Raw genomic sequence first — 18,953 nt, 5'->3', positions numbered from 1 at the left:
AAGAAAAGTTGTTGTTTAAGCAAAACACACACTGTATGATTTCTTTTTTTTTCCTCCCTAAGGAAAACTATTTTAGGTGGAACTGCTAAAGATTTCATTACCATGTTGCTACTCTTACAGAATATTTTCTCAGCTTGGGTAGCTGTTTGCATAGCTTTGCAGGAATAAGATAGAAATATTAACTTATTGCTGCCTTGCTCCCCTGCGTTGTGAATTTATATTATTTTCTAACTCATTATATTCAACATAAAAAGTCCAAGTTGCATACTTTTCGAACCCTCTCTTTAGAGCACTTAAAATTTACAGGTACTTAGAAAAAGTGTTAATACTAAAGGTAGGTCCAGACCAACCATTTAGACCCACAGCATTCCCATTCTGAGAAAAGAAAAAAATCGATTCATGTTTTAACTCCTGAGAATTAAGTGATGGCCAGAATAGCTGGCATTAGTTAATCTTCATCTTCCTGCCTTGCAGTAGCTCTTTAAACACATCCCAGTTTGAAATGTGCATTGTCCTTGGCTTTCAGGGTGCTATGTGCACCAGAAGAACTCAGCCTCTGCAAGCAGCACTTTGATACAGGCTGGGAGAAAGCCTGCAACCAATTCAGCTGTGCCTGTGTGTTAGAGTGTGCAATACACCCACTCCATTTGCCTGTAATCTCTAAGTCACAAGGCAAGACACCTAACAAAATCACCAGCACACTCTGACCCCAGTCTGGCACTCCACATTCTGAATATGAAAAAGGAGGACTGAAGTAGTTAAATGAACAAGCAGCTCCAAGCATTTACCTGCTATTATGCCATCCATCTGCTCCAAGGCCGCAGCAAGCATGTCACTTGCATCACTCATCATCTTCTCTCTTCTTGGGAACAATCACCAGCTACACCACAAGGAACAATAAGACACCAGTAGTGCAAGGTGGATCCAGAGCCTCAAGTCAGCTGTTCAACCTGCAAAAGAGAATTTCACTTCACTGTGTGTTCTCTGAATTCAGACACCACCATCACTAGACCAGTAACAAAACTGGGGACATTTGCTGTCCACAAGATCTGAGACATTCATCATCAGAATTGGACAGGCATTCTTAATAATCAAAGTACCAGCTTAATGACCCAGGCTCCTCTTTGGCACTTCAGAGAATCTTGCACAGAAGACAAAGGCCTTCTAATGCTAACAGGAAGCAGCAACTCAGAATTAAACCCCGCTAAAGACGTCACTTCCAGCCTAGTGGTGATCCATGCTGTAATGCTGCACCTGCTCTCACCATGAAGCTCCTGAAAGTCAGAACTGGACCTCAGAGTATTCCCAGTTGAGTCTACAAAAACTAGCTTGCAGAGCAGCTATCTTCATGGAGTGGAGCTGGAACCACAGTGGGCTCGAGGCCAGCACTGCTGTGAGGTGAGCACATGCTCAGATGCTCTGTGGAGCTGAGGCCACAGAGGTCTAAGGTGCAGCTGATCCTTCCAGCCCAGCACAACAGACACAAGCCACGGAAACGGCCCAGACTGCCACAGCTTTCATCTAGAACAGGATAGACTACTTCTGCTATAGGCACACTCGTAGAACACAATTAAACAAACACCAGGAAGGAAAACGCACTTTAACCTTTTGCATACCCTGCTAATTGGTTTTTGTATTAGGCCGCACTGCCGCTGACATTTGCCCCAACAGAAGCAATTAAGAAAGTTGTTCACAGTATCTCTGGTTTAAGTCCTGCAACAGAGTCTACTAAAACCAAAACGTATCAGAAATACATGTTTATAAAGTACATTTTCCCTCCTACAAATCACCTTACTGGTTTGACCCAGCTGTGAGGTAGCTGTTACTGAAGGCTGCCAGCCAGCTTTGCTGAAATGCCAGACCAAAACACCAGCAAATACTTCACCTGCTGGATAACAACATGTATAAAAAAGGTCCAAACTCTAAGATAACTGCTGAATGACAGCACAAAGACTAATGTTCTTTTGGCAAATGCCTAGCTTTATTATTACTTAGTTGCCAGAGTTATAAAAGCCAAGAGAACTTTAGAAAAGCTTGAGAGAACTTCAGAAAGTCAAAACAGCTGGAAGTCAAGGCACTGCAAACCTTTACAAATGTGGAAGCACCACAGTTGAAGACTTCCAGCCTTCAAGGAGGCAGAATCTGATTTTGAACACCGTGTAATTAATTAACTTCAAGGAGTACAATCCTGCACAATATGCAGTTCCTGCAAGATATATAGTCCAGTGCCTCTATGTCTGCTTAAAGGGTTCAGGGAACTCTGTTTTTGCAAAGACAAATTTGCAAACACACAGACAATTCTGTAAACAGTCTCATCTTTTCTCTTTTAGGATTTCCTTGTTCCAATATCCAGATCCTGAGAAAATCTAAAAAGTATAGGCATCTACGAGCACAGAGTGTGAATGACTGACATTGGATTTCTCTCTGCAAACCAAGAGTACACAGCCACAGAACTGCTGCTGATGCTGCAGACAAAATCCTGATTCCTTGTAGCTCCATGTGGAAAGGGATCACCAACAAAATAGTAACAGCCAATTAATAAATGGGAACTAGGAGCGCTTATCTCAACAGTGTGCTATAACACCTCATGGGAAGCAATGAAGACTACAGAGCCAGCCTCTCTGCAGCACCCAGTGACAGGACAAGAGCCAGTGGGGACAAATGAAAACACAGGAAATTCCAGTGAAACATTTTATTTGCAGGCTCAAAGTCTGATATAAAAAAGGAAAACTTTATCCCTTACCACATCTGCTCACACTGCACCCCATTTTTCATCTTATGTTTAGGAAAGACATTAAGTGGAGGCAAGGAGCTGCTAATTTATGCTTCAACAATACAGCCAAGGCAAGAGATAAATCTCCCTTTGCACTTCATCTAGGCACAGCCCCCCAGAACTATTTCCAAAAAAAACCCACTTCTTCCTGAATAAAAGTTGTCCGCGCTGACCAAAAATCCCCAAGACAGCTAGCAGTACTGATGAGAGCTGCTGGACAGACAGTGGGAGGGACAGAATCCAGGATGCCTCCAGCATTTCCCTGCTATTACCTGGCCCTACCTCTGAGGCCAGCAAGATGTCAGCCTGCGCACAGCTTCCTTCCCTGCTATCCTAAAAAGGAGCTGCACCTCCAGGACCAACAGTGAAAAATTCTAAGATAAAATTTGGTGAAGCAAGACCACAAGATCACAGTGCTCTCCAAAAACCCTTCCACCATCCGTGGAGCATCTTTCAACTGCCAGAACAACCTTACAGCTGAGAAACTTGGAGAAGCAAAAGAAAAAAAAAGCCCCTAACCAAACAACTGGACACAATGCAATGAGATCCCATTTGCCCAGCTATTTGGTCCTAAAAGTGGTCACTGAAAACTAGGCTGGAACAGCACATCCTGCTCTGGCCACTCTCCCAGCACAGTGCATCCCATCCAGCAGTCAGGAAGCAAAACTGTTGCAATAAAAAACAATTTTGGAAGCATTCTTCCCTTGTAATGGCACAGAATCGCTTTTATCCTTTGCACACCATCTCTAGCACACAGGGAGCGGATGGGCAGGGAGGAAATCAAAGACCTCATACACCAGCAAACTAAAGAACCAAAATGCATAAAACAAGAAAGGACAACAAACAGCAGGAGGAAGAACATGGAAAGGGAAGGTGCAGGGAGGAGACAAACAAATGCAATTATTAGACAGAAGCTGTAAGTCAGAGTCTTCTGTGGATTACAGAAAAAGACTACACTGTAACATCAGATGATTACTCACTGTGCCTATCAAAGAGCATCGACTTGACAAGGTTTGAGAGAAGCCCATGCTGACCACTAAACCAACTGACCTTTCCTGTAAAACTTGCTCCTTTCTTCGCTTTGCTTTTTACAATCCTGTTCTAATAGAAAGATAACCTGGAGAAAACTCACGGACTTTTTTTTTTTTTTTCCCCTTCCAGTGTCAGCTAAGAAGCAAAAATCCTAAAAAAAGTTCCTTAAGGAAATAAGGAATAGGTAATATTTCAGAGGACACTGAGTGGTTTCAGTTTCTTCCATTCACAAGAAGAATCAAAAAGGGAAATCATTTTAATGCAGACAGATCTATGACATGGCAGATGAACAAGAAACCATGGCACACACAGAGACCAGGGTGAAGGCAGACACATGAAACACACTCCTGGCAGAACACAGCCAAGAGCATACCTGGGAGGAAGGCACTGACAGCACCCTGTTTGACAGACCACTTAAAAAAGCTTTCCCTTGCTTTCCAAGAAAATGACTTACCTTTTGTATTCCTCCCGTGAATATGCACAATCAGTGCAAGCTGGGCTGGGGGTGGGGGGTTGTTCAATTATTTTTCTAAAGAAGCAGGTCCCTCTTCTAAGAGTTCTCAGCTGAACACTGAGCTCATACTGACAAGAACAAGCACTGCTTCATCAAGGATGTATTTACAATCCACCTTTTAAAAAAATTGAAAACACATGCAGCTATCTGCTCTATCGGCTGCAATCAATCCTATCACTGGCTATATCTCCACTGCATCCCTGTCTGTTCGAGAGATTATGCTAGTTGGCCTTACTTGTTTAATGTCCTCTCCTCTGGTCCCGACAAAGCAGTCTGGTTGCTAGGGCTATGCTGTTCACTTTTCAGTAGGTGGAGATTTTTTATTTTTATTTTTGAATGACAGACAAACCCTCCGGCTACAGAGCTAGCGAAGCTATATTCCAAATGACTTACAGACGAAACAGAACGCTCCCCTGCAAATGAATCCAAGGAAAGCTACAAAAACAAGGGGCTTACAAGCTTTGTGAACTGCAGTCACACAGGAAAATTGTCTGAGTACAGATTTCAAAATCAGACATTTAATGAAGACGGCAGACCTTAAAAAAAAAAAAAAAAAAAAAAGGTGCTCAAATGTTTTACACACAGGAAATTATATTTTCCCCACCCAGGGGCTCTCCCTTTCCTAGATCAAATAACACACCCTGAAGCATCTAGGGACAATATGTCCAAGCCCAACATCCTCTAATTATTATTATTTTTTTTTAATTCTGGGGTGGCCTTATTCTGAATGTCCACATCTGGTAGAAAATGCACCTGGCTCTAAAGCGCAAAGGTCCACAGAGCTCTGGTGAATCAGCTGCCTCCCAGCAGCTGGAAGGACACACTATGCCCTGATTGCAGCCCAGGGAAATGCAGTCTGGCCTTTTCATCCTACTTGCCTTCCTCCCCATGCACATGCTCTGCAAATGTTCGGCATTAGGAAAGAAAGCATCAGCTACAGATTATTCTTACAGTGTGATGCAATAAGATGGATGGCTTGAGTTTCCCAGCTCTCCCAGTGCTATATAGCAGTCTTTAAAACAGGAAATTTTGATACAGAAAAATGGAAAATCTTGATTAGGTCTTGTTTCTGACTGCTGAAGAGAACGAAAAAAGAACCCTGAAGCCTAGGCTATTGCCCTAGCAGTCTGCCACAAAAATCCAATAAAAGAGCCCACAAACTATAGTCATATTTTATGGGCAGGGTGGGAGGAGAGAACTTGTTCCATAGCAGAAGCAAGATCCCCAGCTACACTTTGCTGTAAAAATTAATGTTACCATACTCAGTCCTGCACTAAGAGACGACTGTGTGAGAGGCCTGAAGAGTCTTCTGGAGCAAATCCCACTTTGCAACACAAAAACAACACACCTTAGCAATTAATTTCTATATGGTAACGCTCTATTTCAAGAAGATAAATGTCATTTCAGGCACACAGTGACACAGAATGAATATGCTCTTACTTGCTGACCAGAACAAAAACATGAACAGAAAGTCTTATATTGAAATATGTTACAATAACAACTAAAGATTACTTCAAATTAATTCCATGTTAATACCTGGCGACATTTCTCATAGGATGCTTCGAAGATATTCAACTACAGTGCTACCAGTCAGCAGCATTTTAACACTTAGCAGTGAATACATTCAGTTCATTTACACTAGGGGTCATTAACATTTAAGTTAAAAAGACGACTTCATTTCATATGTTTCAGGCCTGGATAAAAAAAATCCTTAAAAAAGAAAATGGATCCTTGTTGAATACATTTCCCTGGTATTTTACAGCAAAACAGACAAAGTTTAAAAAGTATAATTAAAAAAATGCTGGAAATATCTTACTGGGAATAACTTGGGAGAAAAATTTCAGCATGACGCAAGGACAAGAAAGTAGTTAAGATTCCAAATTCATCCCACAGTATGTTTTGAGCTGTGTCTACGCCTGGGATAGGAATAAGAGAAGAAAACCACCTCCCGTCTGCCGCCTCAGAGGCATGAAGCATCAAGAAGCTTCCTGACACCTGAAGATCACCTGCCAGGAAGCTGCTGGCATGGCTGGTCCATGACAGGGTCCCCATCTGGACATGTGATATGTGGACACCTCTGCCTGCAACATCCAACAGCTGATTCCCGCCCCATCACTCTGACTGCCCAGGGCCTTCATGAAGAATCATGAAACCCACCCACCCACACACACACACACCACAGTGGGAAATGGTGAAGCATCTCTCCATGAAAGGAGGCCACTCCCTCCGTGACAAGAGAGCAGTCATATTGAACCAAGAAGGGGCTGATGAGAAAGGACACATCCCTTGGCTGGATCTTCCACACTAAAAGTAGCTGCTCCATTTCAGGAGGATGGCTACAAGGAGACTCAACCGTAAAGAACTTATTTCCTGTGCAGGTGCACTGGCACAGGCTGCCCAAACAGGTTGTAGAGTCTCCTCCTTGGAAATCTTCAAAAGTCTCCTGGATGCGGCCTTGAGCAACCTGCTCTAGGTGTCCCTGCCTGAGCAAGGGCTGGAGCAGATGGACCCAGATGCCCTGCCAACCTCAGCCACTGTATGGTCCAGTGAAAGTAGAAGCCGTCCTCCAGCTGCCACCAACCTGCAGGCTCAGCACCAGCCAAGGGCCAGACACTTGACTCCTCCACATGTCAGGTGTCCCTCACGAAGCAAAGTTTTCATCACCTTCCAGTGGGCTCATCTTGGCAGGTAGGAACTGCCACACCAGTTAAGGATGCAAGGTCTGTCGGCACCAAGCATCCCACCTATGCCAGCACAAAGCACCTGTAGCATCCAGACAAGAGGGAGGAACGCTGAACAGATGCTCACCACACCAGACACTGTCATTCTGCTAGAGGCTGGCGGCTGGGAAACAGACTTAGGCATCAGTCAAAAAATTTGACTTCAAGCACATCTACAAGGTCTTTCTGAAATAGTCAAATGCAGTATTTTGCACACTCATGCAAAAAGGATATACTGTAAATACTGCTATGAATTTAAAAAACAAACAAACAAAAACAATCCAAATGTTGGCAAAGACTTATTTAAACAGTTTTCTGTTTATTTTTTCTATAAATTTGTTCTTGAATTTGTTAAACTTAATGATATCAAAGCAATACTATACTTGTATTAAGCAAGACCTTTGTTTCCTAACTCTAGATCTTCTCTTTGCTCCTTGAATTTCATTAATTCCTGTTATCCTACAATCATTACTTACTTCCTTTATCTGATAAAGCTGATTGGAAACACACTGAGGCAGAAGGCCTATCCCACAGTCTTCACAGAATCATAGAATGGGCTGGGTTGAAAAGGACCACAAAGATCATCTAGTTTCAACCCCCGTTATGTGGGGGTCACCAACCACCAGACCAGGCTGCCCAGAGCCACATCCAGCCTGGCCTTGAATGCCTCCAGGGATGGCCATTCTTGACATAAAAGGTATCAAGCCATAGAAAAGGCTTTGAATTATTTTAATTGCATAAAGCACAAAAGTCCTTCCAAGTTATAATTGTTAATATTTGGGAAAAACTTACTTCTAACTATGAAACAACTTTAGTACCAACCAGCTTAGCTGCACACATTTTTTCTGCATTTTGCCTTAAAATTTGTTAAACATATCAGAAGTGGTGCAAAAGTCAAGCCTTGACAAGATTAGCATCCTTCAGAAATTCTGACAGAGAGATGTACACAGCAAACAGCCTATGTAAACACTCAAAGTCTCAGGGTGCCTACCTCTGTTATTCTGCATCCTAGCAGCTCTTTGCTTGTTTTAACTGAAAGAAATTAAAAAAAAACAAAGCATATGATGGGTTCCTTTGTTTTGTGATGCACAAGTTAGACCTGTGCTTTCTGCATGCCACAGGAGCACTTACCTGCAAAGATGTGTCATGTGAAGACCTGCCTGTAAACACTGTACAACCTCATTTTAACTATTTATGCACAAGCAATCCAAGGTCAAACTGAGGCTTATAGAAAAGTACAGGAACACTTCATTTAAGGCTGTTCAAATTTTACTGGTTAGCTAGTCAGTAAATCGTTTCCACTACTCACATTAGGGCCTGAGAAATCAATGTTTTCTCACGTTTTCCTTGGGTCCACTGGTTAGAAAACAATTAAGATATTCAATCCTCTCTCTGAGACTGCTATTGCAAGCAAGGAAATGCCTCACATTCCCCATCAACATGTTATTGACATTCTGTGGCCACACAACCTATGAAACAAAGAGGCACTGTTGATGAAGAGTCTGAAAAGGTAGTTCTTCGAAATAGCTTAAGAACCACTAAATTTGCTGTATAAACCCATGTTTAGATCCAATTTTACAGCTCACATCTCCTTCTTTTAATGTGCTGAATCCAAAGATCTAATTCACAAACTTAAAAACTTGACAGGCTTCAGATTTGGATTTTTGATCTTCACGTCTAGAACCCGGATTTCAGACCTTCAAGATCCACAGTTTGAGAGTCACCACAATGCGAAGCAAAAGTAGAGTTCACCAATCATCAAAAGACAGAAAATAAAGTAAACATGTTTAGCTAGATTTGTGTTTTCATATTCACATTCACCATTAAAACAAAACAAAAAAAACTCCTCCCCTCCGCCCCCCCCCCCCAAAAAAAACCAGAAAAAAACAGTTAAAAACTTGGTATCTTTTAATTCCACTGCATCAACCTTACGATGGAGCTTTGCCAAGAACCTGTTTTCAAGTAGTACACTGAGGAATATGAAATACTGCATCAAGACAACCTTTTTTAGGCAACATGTGGCCTTAACTGCTATTTGAAAAGGATCTTCTACTTAGGAGATTTACTGAAATATCAGGCATATGTACTGTGCGTTTCAAATACAAACCCTGAATTTAGAATTAACTCTCAGCTTTGAAAAGGCCTGAGAAGTTGATGCACCAAATGTATACCCTAAAACTTGCATGTTTGTCCACATCACTGAGAAAGGACAGGTTTTCTTCCAAATGACACACTGATGAGGGGCAAACAAATCTCTATTATTATAGTGCAATTTTTAGGAGCCGTGTTATCCTTAATGATAATGTGGACATGGGGTATAGGTGGCACTGAGAGTAGGAGGGTTTTCACCAACAAGGTGATGGGAGGCAGCAGGTCAGCACAAAGCAGAGCTGTGACCTCTTCAGGAAAAGGAAAAATCCCACCCTGGTCCTATTGTCTTGCCGTTCTTTTGAAGCAGGAAAAGTAAGGAAACTGGGAAGAAAGGTGGCAGAGGAAACAGTGACCTGCTTCTGCTTCCTCTCCAGCAGAAGAGAAAGCCATGGAGAGTGGCTGCTTCCTTCCATCCTAAATCATGGAGAAGTCTCTGTGCATATGTAAGAGGCAGAAGTATCTCATGTCACCCACAGTCCCAACAGCAGGATGAGCAGACAGTGTCAGCTTAACAACAGAGTAAGATGCAGCTCATGAGACCGAGAAGAATCTTGGCAGCCAGAAACTTAGAACATAACTGCATTGATGCATTTTTGAAGCCCAGCCAGGACAGCTCTCTAGCTGACACAAACCTATCTAGACTTCTGCACGATGACAAGGTTACTGATGGAGTAAACCTGCAATCTGTGAAAGTCAAGAAAAAGCATCTACAGAATTCGAGGGAGATTCACCAACAAGAGAAAGAGTTAGCTGAATTTCATCAGTTAGCTTTACTGTAGAAAATAGGGCTTGGGTGGTACAGTGACCTGTTCCAGGTGAGACTCATTAAAACTTCAAAATCTCACAGTATGGTTGGTTGCACAGGGAAAGGAAACAAGGAAAGCAGTCAAAGCACACGTATGTACAGAGGGAAATGTCGCAGCAATGGAAGAGATCATTAATTCTGTGGGAATATAACCCACATGACATAACATGGTGAGGAGGCAGCACGCCAAATACAGATAAGGAAGGAGGCAGTGAACTGATAAAGAATGTGAAGATACTGTAATGGTAGGTCTGACAGGCAATTGGTATAACAGAGAATCATAAAATGGCTTGGGTTGGAAGAGACCTTAAAGAACACCTAGTTCCACCTCTTTCCTGTGGGCAGGGCTGCCACGTAACAACTCAGGCTGCCCAGTGCCCCATCCAATTCGGCCTTGAATATCTCCAGGGATGGAGTATCCACAGCTTCTCTGGGCAGCCTATATGAGTACTTCTCCATGCTCTGAGAAAAAAAATAAAAATAAAAAAATTTTAAAAAGTCCTAAATCACCCCTCTTTTAGTTTGAAACCACTCCCCCTTGACACATCACTATCAGACAGTGTTAAAAGTCAGTCCTCCTCTTGTTTCTAAGCTCCCTTTAAGTACTGGAAGGTCACAATGAAGTCTCCTCAGAGCTTTCTTTTCTCCTTACCCAGCTCCCCCAGCCTTTCTTCTTAAGAGAGAAGTGCTCCAGCCCTCTAATCATCTTTGTGGCCTCTTCCAAACTCACTCCAACTGCTCCACATCCTTCTTGTGCTGCAGGCCCCAGACCTGGATGCAATACTCCGGGTGGGGCCTCACAAAGGCAGAGTAGAAGGGGACAATCACTCCCTCACCCCGCTGGCCACTCCTCTCTTGATTGGCTTCCTGGGCCATAAGAGCATAATGCTGGCTCATGTCCAGCTTTTCGTTCATTAGGACCCCTAACCTCTTCTTCACTGGACTGCTTTCAATGAGTTCTTCCCCCAGTCAGTACACACATCTGGAACAGCCTTGACCAAAGTGCAGCACCTTACACTTGGACTTGTTGAACCTCATTAGGTTAACATGTGCCCACGTTTCAGTTTGCCCAGGTTCCACCGGATGGCATCCCTTCCTTCTGTTCTATCAACTACTCCACACAGCTGAATGTCATCTGCAGACGTGTTGAAGGTGCAAGGAACACGGTAGCGCATGCTCCACACATCCAACAGGATGACAGCAGTACCACCTGCTTCCATAGAAGCATGCTAGAAGCATGCTTTGTCCTACCTGGCTACCTTACACTCACCATGGCACAGAGCAGGAATGGGATGGGAACAAGGGAGGCCATGTGGTATCTTTCCAAGGCACAGAATACAGCAGCCTTCTTTCTGGTATACCAGCTCAGTTCAGAAGGTGTTACCCTGCACCAGCCCTTTTCATTCATAAAAAACATAATTTGAGAGAAAAATCCTTTACAAACATGTTTGTTTTGAAAGATCTCCCAAGTTTTACTGCTCAAATGCCAAGAGCCACCAGCACCTCCTCCTGCCAGCTGGCTCAGCCAGCAGTCTCTCTGAGGCACTGCAAGGAGCTGAGGTGGAGACAAGGAGTAGAAGCATCACACAAATCCACCAGAGGATAAACAAAGTTGTGGGCCTTCTGAAGGACCTCACGTCATTAAACTCAAGGCAGTTTGCTATTTTGCTAAAGCTAGAAAGACGGAGTGCAGAACTAGTAGTATCAAGAGCCAATGCTGTCCTTTATGTTGACAATACTCCTACTGAAGCATGCAAAGATACCAAAAAGAAGTGGACCCACACATCACAGACTGTCACGGCATATTTGATAATAGCTTCATTTGTGTTAGCAATGGAGTTTGGCATGAGTGCACCAACTCAGCACAGTGCCCACATGAGGGAATGGGTCACACTGACATGAGTGGCTTGGCAAGGAAAAGCCTTGCTGGGAGGTGGACAATGCACAGCACCAGAAGCCTTTGAAGTTTCTTATCTAAAGGTTTTAAGAATTAATGTTTTCCTGATGTGATTTTAAAAAGCCTAAAAAGCCTAAAAAGACTTGAGTTTACTTGCTACAGATAATCTGCTAAGTATAAAACAATTGTTTTTTTGATTGTGTAATGAAAAATGCCTGTTTCACTAGATACAGTAATATACTATGCTTCATTACTGACTTCACTAACAGTAGGCTGCCTTTAGCAGACACAGCTCTGAAGCATTAAAAATGATCTTGTGCTCCATTTTAAGAGCAGTACAAGCCAGTTTACGACCCAGTCACAGAGCTGATGTACCTATAAACAACCTGATTCAGGTCCCCAGAGCAGCCTAGGTCTTCTCAGGAACCCATGTAAGCAGCAAATGAGTTAGTACATGTCACTCTGTGCTGCCCAGCCAGCAAGTCTGAAACAAACCAAGGTGTGGTTAAATCGCACAGTAACAGTGGAGAAACATCCCCATTCACTGTTCTCCATCCTTTCATATCTGTAATGTGTTTGTGCCAGTTTATGTCTCTGATACTCCAGTTGGGTTCACAGACTGTTGGAAAGCCTGTTCTACCACAAACCTTGCAGTATCTAATTTCTTCCCATACTCAAGATCTTACATAGAAGTAATTCCACTAGGATCTTAGTTTTCATAAAGGAAAGGTAAAATAACAAACCATATTTGAATCTCATGGTTTCTGAAGAAAGTTTGCTGTCACCTGAGAATATTCTGAGAGTCCGAACACAGGAAGCCCTTCACTTAAAATGCAGTATCATAAGGCACAGAAGCTGGGGACTGAGGGGAAGAAGGATCACCTGCTTTCTTAAAGTCTACAACACTGGAAAAAAAAAAACACCACAACAGTATAGGCTGCTTAACTGTTTCCTTTCTCCCACCCTTCCCTCAACCAAAGATGTAACTGAAATAAAGCTTCAAAAAGAATACAAGTCACTTAAAACTGTTTTCTATAAATTTGCTTTTACTACGTTGAGACCAAAAGTAACCTCACTGCTGTTGAGAAAAAGCAGTTCTCATGAAACTTCATAAATTTCCAACTTTTTGAAGCCCCACTGTAACAGATGGCAAGGACGGAACAATACATTCAGTATTTAAAGTTCTGCCTATCCATGATTTATACACACCTAGATAGCTCCTCACACACACACCCTTGAGCTCTGGGAACTGCTAGTATAATTCCTGCAATTAAAGACATTGATACCAGAATTCGTTTGCCAAAAGGAAAAACCACCACCCCCTGCTCCAGCACATGGGGCATGTTTTTACAGGAGCGAAGTAAAAATCTCAAAACTAAGATGTGAACTCTCCCAAAGTTCAAAACACTTATTAGCAATGTGCAATCCACCAGCAAACTGGAGTCGCAAACTCCACCCTATCATCTCCCATGGACCACCCTGCCCTTTCCCTGGCAGAGCAACTGAAGCCCATTAGAAGTTCACAGAATCACAGAATGGCCCAGGTTGGAAGGTACCAGGATCACGAAGATCCAAAAAACTCTGCCACATGCAGGTCCACCACTCTCCCCATTTAATACTAGATCAGGCTGCCCAGGGCCCCATCCAATCTGGCCTTGAACACCTCTAGGGACGGGGCATCCACAACCTCTCTGGGCAGCCTGTTCCAGCACCTCACCACTCTCTCTGTGAAGAACTTCCCCCTGACATCCAACCTAAATCTTACCTCCCTCAACTTGAAACCATTTCCCCTTGTCCTGCAGCTGTCAATCCTTTCAAAGAGTTGATTCCCCTCCTGTTTGTAGGCTCCCTTTAGGTACTGAAAGGCTGCAATGAGGTCACCTCACAGCCTTCTTTTCTCCAGGCTGAACAAGCCCACCTCCCTCAGCCTGAAGTTTTGGGAGCTTACCACACTGCAGCTTTATTCAGCTGTATCCAGTGATCTACGCTGGGCATGAGGTAATAATACTCAATCTCACGCTGCAGCAGCTTCATGCTTTGGTTTCCCTGTCAGACTTTACATAAACTTCTGAGTGATGGATGCTGCAATGCAGACAGACAATTGCTTGCCACCATGTAAAATCAAAACTAGTACAGCACAGTTCTATGAATGCTGACTGGCTACACTCAAAATATTTTGGATGAATTAAGCAGCCTTAGTATTTTCATATAAATGTTCCCCTGAATACTTATTCTCAAGATAAAACTTCAAAAACCTCTAGGGATCAGATACACTTTTAATGCTTCATTTCTTTGAAGTATTTTCACTTTGTATTTCAACGACACTTCAAAGTTTTCCTACTTACATACAAATTAAATCAGACATTTGATGCTAAAAGAAGGAGACAAAAAAAACTATTCCACACATTCCCAACCTTTGGTGGGGGAAAGAAGACTCAGTCTCCTAGAAAACCATATGTTAACCATATTCAGGTTTTCACTATAGCAGCTGCCCAAGAAGAATTTCTCCAGCTATCAAAGGTCAAATGGAACCACACCACAGTACAAGTCCCAGTCCCTCCTCTGGCTGAGATCCTTGTCCCAGCAAGCAGCACAAGCTTAATCTGCAGGATACAGTCTTGCTGACATTAAGGTTGAGTTTGTAATTAATGGCAGTGCATGGCTCATGAAGGCCACTGGAGGGAGAAATCCGTTTACGGGGAAAACAAAGGTCCACTCGCACTGTCAAAGCTATTACAAAGTTTAACAGGTGTTAAAAACAAAACAAAACAGAAAGTAAACAAATCATGACAGTTTCTCTTCATTCCCACAAACCAGCAAGTTCCTTGGCAGTCACGTGAACATCTGGGGCCAAATCTCTGATGTTCACACATTGAGACCCAGGAGTTACCTGGAGATACATCTTGTTCTCAAGCACTGAATAAGTTTTATAAGGTTGATTATTGCTTCATATGTAGCAAACGGATAAAAACAAGTCTATTGTTCCTGTATTTCCCTCTCTCAGGGCTACTACCCACCTGCCTTACCGAGCCATCTGTAAGGGGACTGTTTGCAGAGAGGTTACATTTAGTTCTGAAGAACTGTGGACACTGCTTTCCCAGTCACAGGATTGGATGCTCTCCTGAACACCTTACCCTGATGAACACAGAGAAGGCACTTGTCCAGGCTGGGCTCGCAAAAGATGGTGATGATACCAAGGCCCCAATTCTGACGTTCTTGCTATATGATACAGGAAAAGTAAATCCAACACGGTCAAAAATGTTCACTTCACATACCCTATATACAGTTCTGAAGGACTGAAATATTCCGGAAATACAGGGCTACTGAAATAACACTATTATTGTCAAGTTTCTATTGAGAAGTCCAAAAAGCAAGACCACAGAAAGCTCTAGTAACTTAAATGCTACAATATGAGAACTATTCTAGGGCAAACTTTTAAGACCAGCCACTGCAACTGTACTCTAAAGTTTGCAAAAGCTACTTGCTCCTGCAATTCATTGTACAATTTAACTGTTTTCCTAAAGGAAACAGTCTCACTTGATCATTGAAGATAAATACTGTGTGCAAATAAGCTGCAAGTTCAACAGTAAATCCTGCTGAAGTTGCTGGAAATCCACCTAACTATAAGGAGCTCTTGAATGCATGCACCTAAGTGTATGATTACCGCCCTTAAAGCCTTTACAAACAGAGTTCAATAACATTATTTTTCAGTAAGAAAAAAATTCTTGTGATGGAACAAACCTTACCTTATAAATCTAGTGGAGAGTTTCCTTCTATTTTCCTAAGATTTATTGCAATGCAATCTGAGTGGCAAATTCAGCTGGATAACATTCAACTTGTTGCCTTCGGTGCTTGTTGATAGAAATACCAAAATAGTGCTTCCAAAATGGTACAGTAACATGCTCTATGCAACTATTCCTGCTGCTATTGGCCTTACCCAGCAAATTATCTTCCGATCTCCCAACTTTTCCAACACCCTTTTTTCCACTACATTTTGAAGTCTTTGACAGAAGCCTAACTCCCTGATGTAAGGAAGTGAGAGACGGAAAAAAAATGGAAAAACTCAGAATTGAACGGAAGAAAATAAAAAACAAACAAAAAGAAGCATTGTTCGTATGACAGATACATGAGAAAGCTGTGGTTTCCTCATTTTTCATCAACTCTTGAGAAATATTCAGAAGATAATCCACTTAGCCATACATTTAACAACGAATGCTGGCAATCATCACTCCAGTTTATCTAAATTCTGGTTCAACATACAATGCCTAACCAAATATTCACAGATATATACATTAACAGGATCCAGTACCTCAGCGTGGTGATGACCACAACTCTGGAAGTGGAAGTATCTGAACCATGCAGCTGGCCTTTTAGATTTGCCTTTTGCTCTTTGATAAATTTTTTTTTTTACAGTTCTAAATAGCAAGTTTTTGCTTCCTGTAAATGTCTCAAGGATCATAAATGTCTCAGGGATCATAAATGCATTCAGGCCTCTAACAATATTTTAATGAAATATCAGTTCATGCTTCTCTATTTAACTTGCAGGCAAAAAAAAAAAAAAAGAAAAAGAAAAAAAAAAGCCATTTTAAGGAGATAATCATAAGTAGCTTTCTGAGAAATGCCAAGAATACTGAATTGTCATTTCTGTGCCCTGGTTTGTTGTTTTGAAGGTTTGGGTTTTTTTTTCCCTAGTAACCTATTTATATGTCTTTAAAAGAAAGTGTAGTGCCATAGGAGACAAAGGAGCATGAAGAGACGTGCTGTATTTTACAGATTGTAAGATCTCAATCAGTAGTGTCAGCTAATTAAAAATCTTCAAAAAGTAGAGTTCTAATTGCCTGCATTGCATTATTGCATCTAAAAAAAGATGCTGGGAAACAAGACAGCTACTTAAACACCATTCCATTTTCCTAAGCCAAGGATCACTTTTCAGTGAAACAAATGCTGATAACTTGGGCACACTTCTGATGGATTTGTGCCCGTTTTGAAGCTTCTGCAAATCTTCTTAAACGCTATTCAAGGAAAAGTTGCTTGTGATTTACAAAATCTTCTTTGTTTAAGGAGAAAAAACCTTAAACTGTTGTTTGTGCACTGTGATGCCAGCTTGGCTTCTTGATGCTAAAGCACAGTGGTCCAAGTACAAAACTTCCAAATTAAGTGAGGATAATGACTGAACATAATACAAACAGTCTGGCAACACCAAGAGTACATCTACACTAAGAATAATAGTGTTTTCCTAATTCCAACTGTCTAACTAAAGAGAGCTAGTCTTGCTTAAAACTGGCATCAAAATGAAGGAAAGTGCTTCATTAAAAGAAACAGCTTAGACCACCCGAAAAGGCTCAAACTACAAGTCACCCATACGAGCTAGGAATCTTGTCACTTTGTCTGAACTGCTACTTTGATGGACTAGCCTACCTGAGTGAAACACGTTTATCTGCCTGTGCAGTCACCCCTTAATGAATCATTATGGGAGAAGTGGCTAGAGGGCTGGACTAGATGATCCTAATGGTCTTTTCCAACCTTAATGACTCTATGATTCTTTTCTATGATTTTCTCAGCAGCAGGGAGAAAGCAGGTGCCTTCTCATCCAGCATGCACATTAAAACACAAAGGCACTAAAAAGACATCTTCATTGTCTATGTCTTGAAGGTTCTCATTTAAGGACTGTGGCCCAGTCCAGCACTTCTCTGCAAGACTTGACGTGATCCCAAGAAATCGGTGGGGCTGGCAGCATCTGGCACCATGGAGCACTCCAAAGAGCCTTCTGCAAACACCTAGAGACAGAAATAGGACCGTGTGTATTTCCTTTCCTACTGCGACATAAGCAAAGCTGCACACTTGTTACAGATAACACACAGGACAGTAACAGTGCTACAGTCTTCACTGTGTGGATCATGGCATTCACTATAGCTACCATAATACACTGTAAATTATACACAACTTAACTCTTAGTAATGCAAAGCTCAGAACTGTCTGCGTATTTTGTGGTTGCAGGAATTAACAGGTGTGGATGACTAATCTGATAGCAGGAACATTAAAAGAGTTGGCTCTACCATTACTACTCCTTGTCATGTATGTACATGGTTTCTCGTCATCATAAATGTCTACATCAATTGGTTTCTTCTGATGTTGCAGTGTCGGTGGGCTTCTCTTTCCCATCCTTCCCACAGGCAGTTACTCTTAGTAGTACTGTACCTACCTTCAATAACAAAAGATTACTGCTATCTGACAACACCCCTGTGAACAAGAAAGCATAACTTTAGCACCAGATCCTGGCAGCAAGAAAATCCTATGGCATGAGGCACAGGATCCCAATGAGCACTCATAGGTCCATGCAGAGTAAGTGATGCCAGTGACTGGTGCACATCATTGCTTCTTTCCAAAGCTCTGAGGCACAGCATAAAGTCTGACATAGGTCTTGTAAATAGGAACACAGCTGCATACAGAACTGTTTCTTTGCACAGCGTGGGCCGCACACATGAGATAGGCTATGAAGGAGTTCAAGATGCATGCAAAGGCAAAGCTACTCTACTCCTAAGATGCAAACATTAACATCTCAAAGTGTCAAACCTGCAAGCAGCAACCAGTATGGAACTATTGTATTGACAGAGGTCAGAAGTAGAGGGAGGAAAGAAAGGCAGCAATAACTGAAATTCATGCCAAGATCTTAGACAGAAAGCATCAAACTCACAAAGAGGCTCCTAGGAGAACTTGGAAGCTCAAAATTGCAGACCAGCTTTGCTCTGTTGCTAGACTTTTTGGGAGCTAAAATACTGATAGTTAACAAGGCTATCTCCCAGATAGCCAGAGATGTGGTAGAGTGACGTCTCCCACCTGAAAGATTTTCATCCTGTGCTGTGAGCCTGGAATAGATCCAAAGGGCCAGAGCAGCCATAAGTGTTTGGGGGTTTTTTTGTTGTTTTTTTTGTTTGTTTGTTTGCTTTTTTTTTTGTTTGTTTGTTTTGTTTTTGCTTTCCCCACAACACTGCAGCACCCGATGGGATGCTGAGCCTACTTTCCATCTGTACGTAGACAGAAGATGGTGGAGTGCCTGCCTG

The 18,953-nt window shown here is 42.2% G+C and overlaps 1 protein-coding gene across 13 annotated transcripts in view; it reads right to left on the bottom strand.

Moving 5' to 3' along the window:
* PPFIBP1 (PPFIB scaffold protein 1) overlaps positions 1-18,953 on the bottom strand; it is a 103,457-nt gene that overhangs the window by 49,168 nt on the left and 35,336 nt on the right. For all 13 annotated transcript variants that reach the window (XM_085232114.1, XM_085232129.1, XM_085232147.1 and 10 more), the window contains exon 3: positions 789-950. In XM_085232114.1, coding sequence (XP_085088240.1) covers positions 789-852 — 64 coding nt within the window. In that variant the 5' untranslated portion in view covers positions 853-950. The remainder of the gene's footprint in view (positions 1-788; positions 951-18,953) is intronic.

The sequence above is a fragment of the Meleagris gallopavo genome, chromosome 1 (genome assembly GCF_905368555.1).
Source record: "Meleagris gallopavo chromosome 1, MGAL_WU_HG_1.1, whole genome shotgun sequence".
In the NCBI taxonomy this organism is placed as follows: domain Eukaryota; kingdom Metazoa; phylum Chordata; class Aves; order Galliformes; family Phasianidae; genus Meleagris; species Meleagris gallopavo.
Note: the sequence above shows the minus strand (reverse complement) of the source record. Positions and strands in the feature narration are given on the sequence as shown.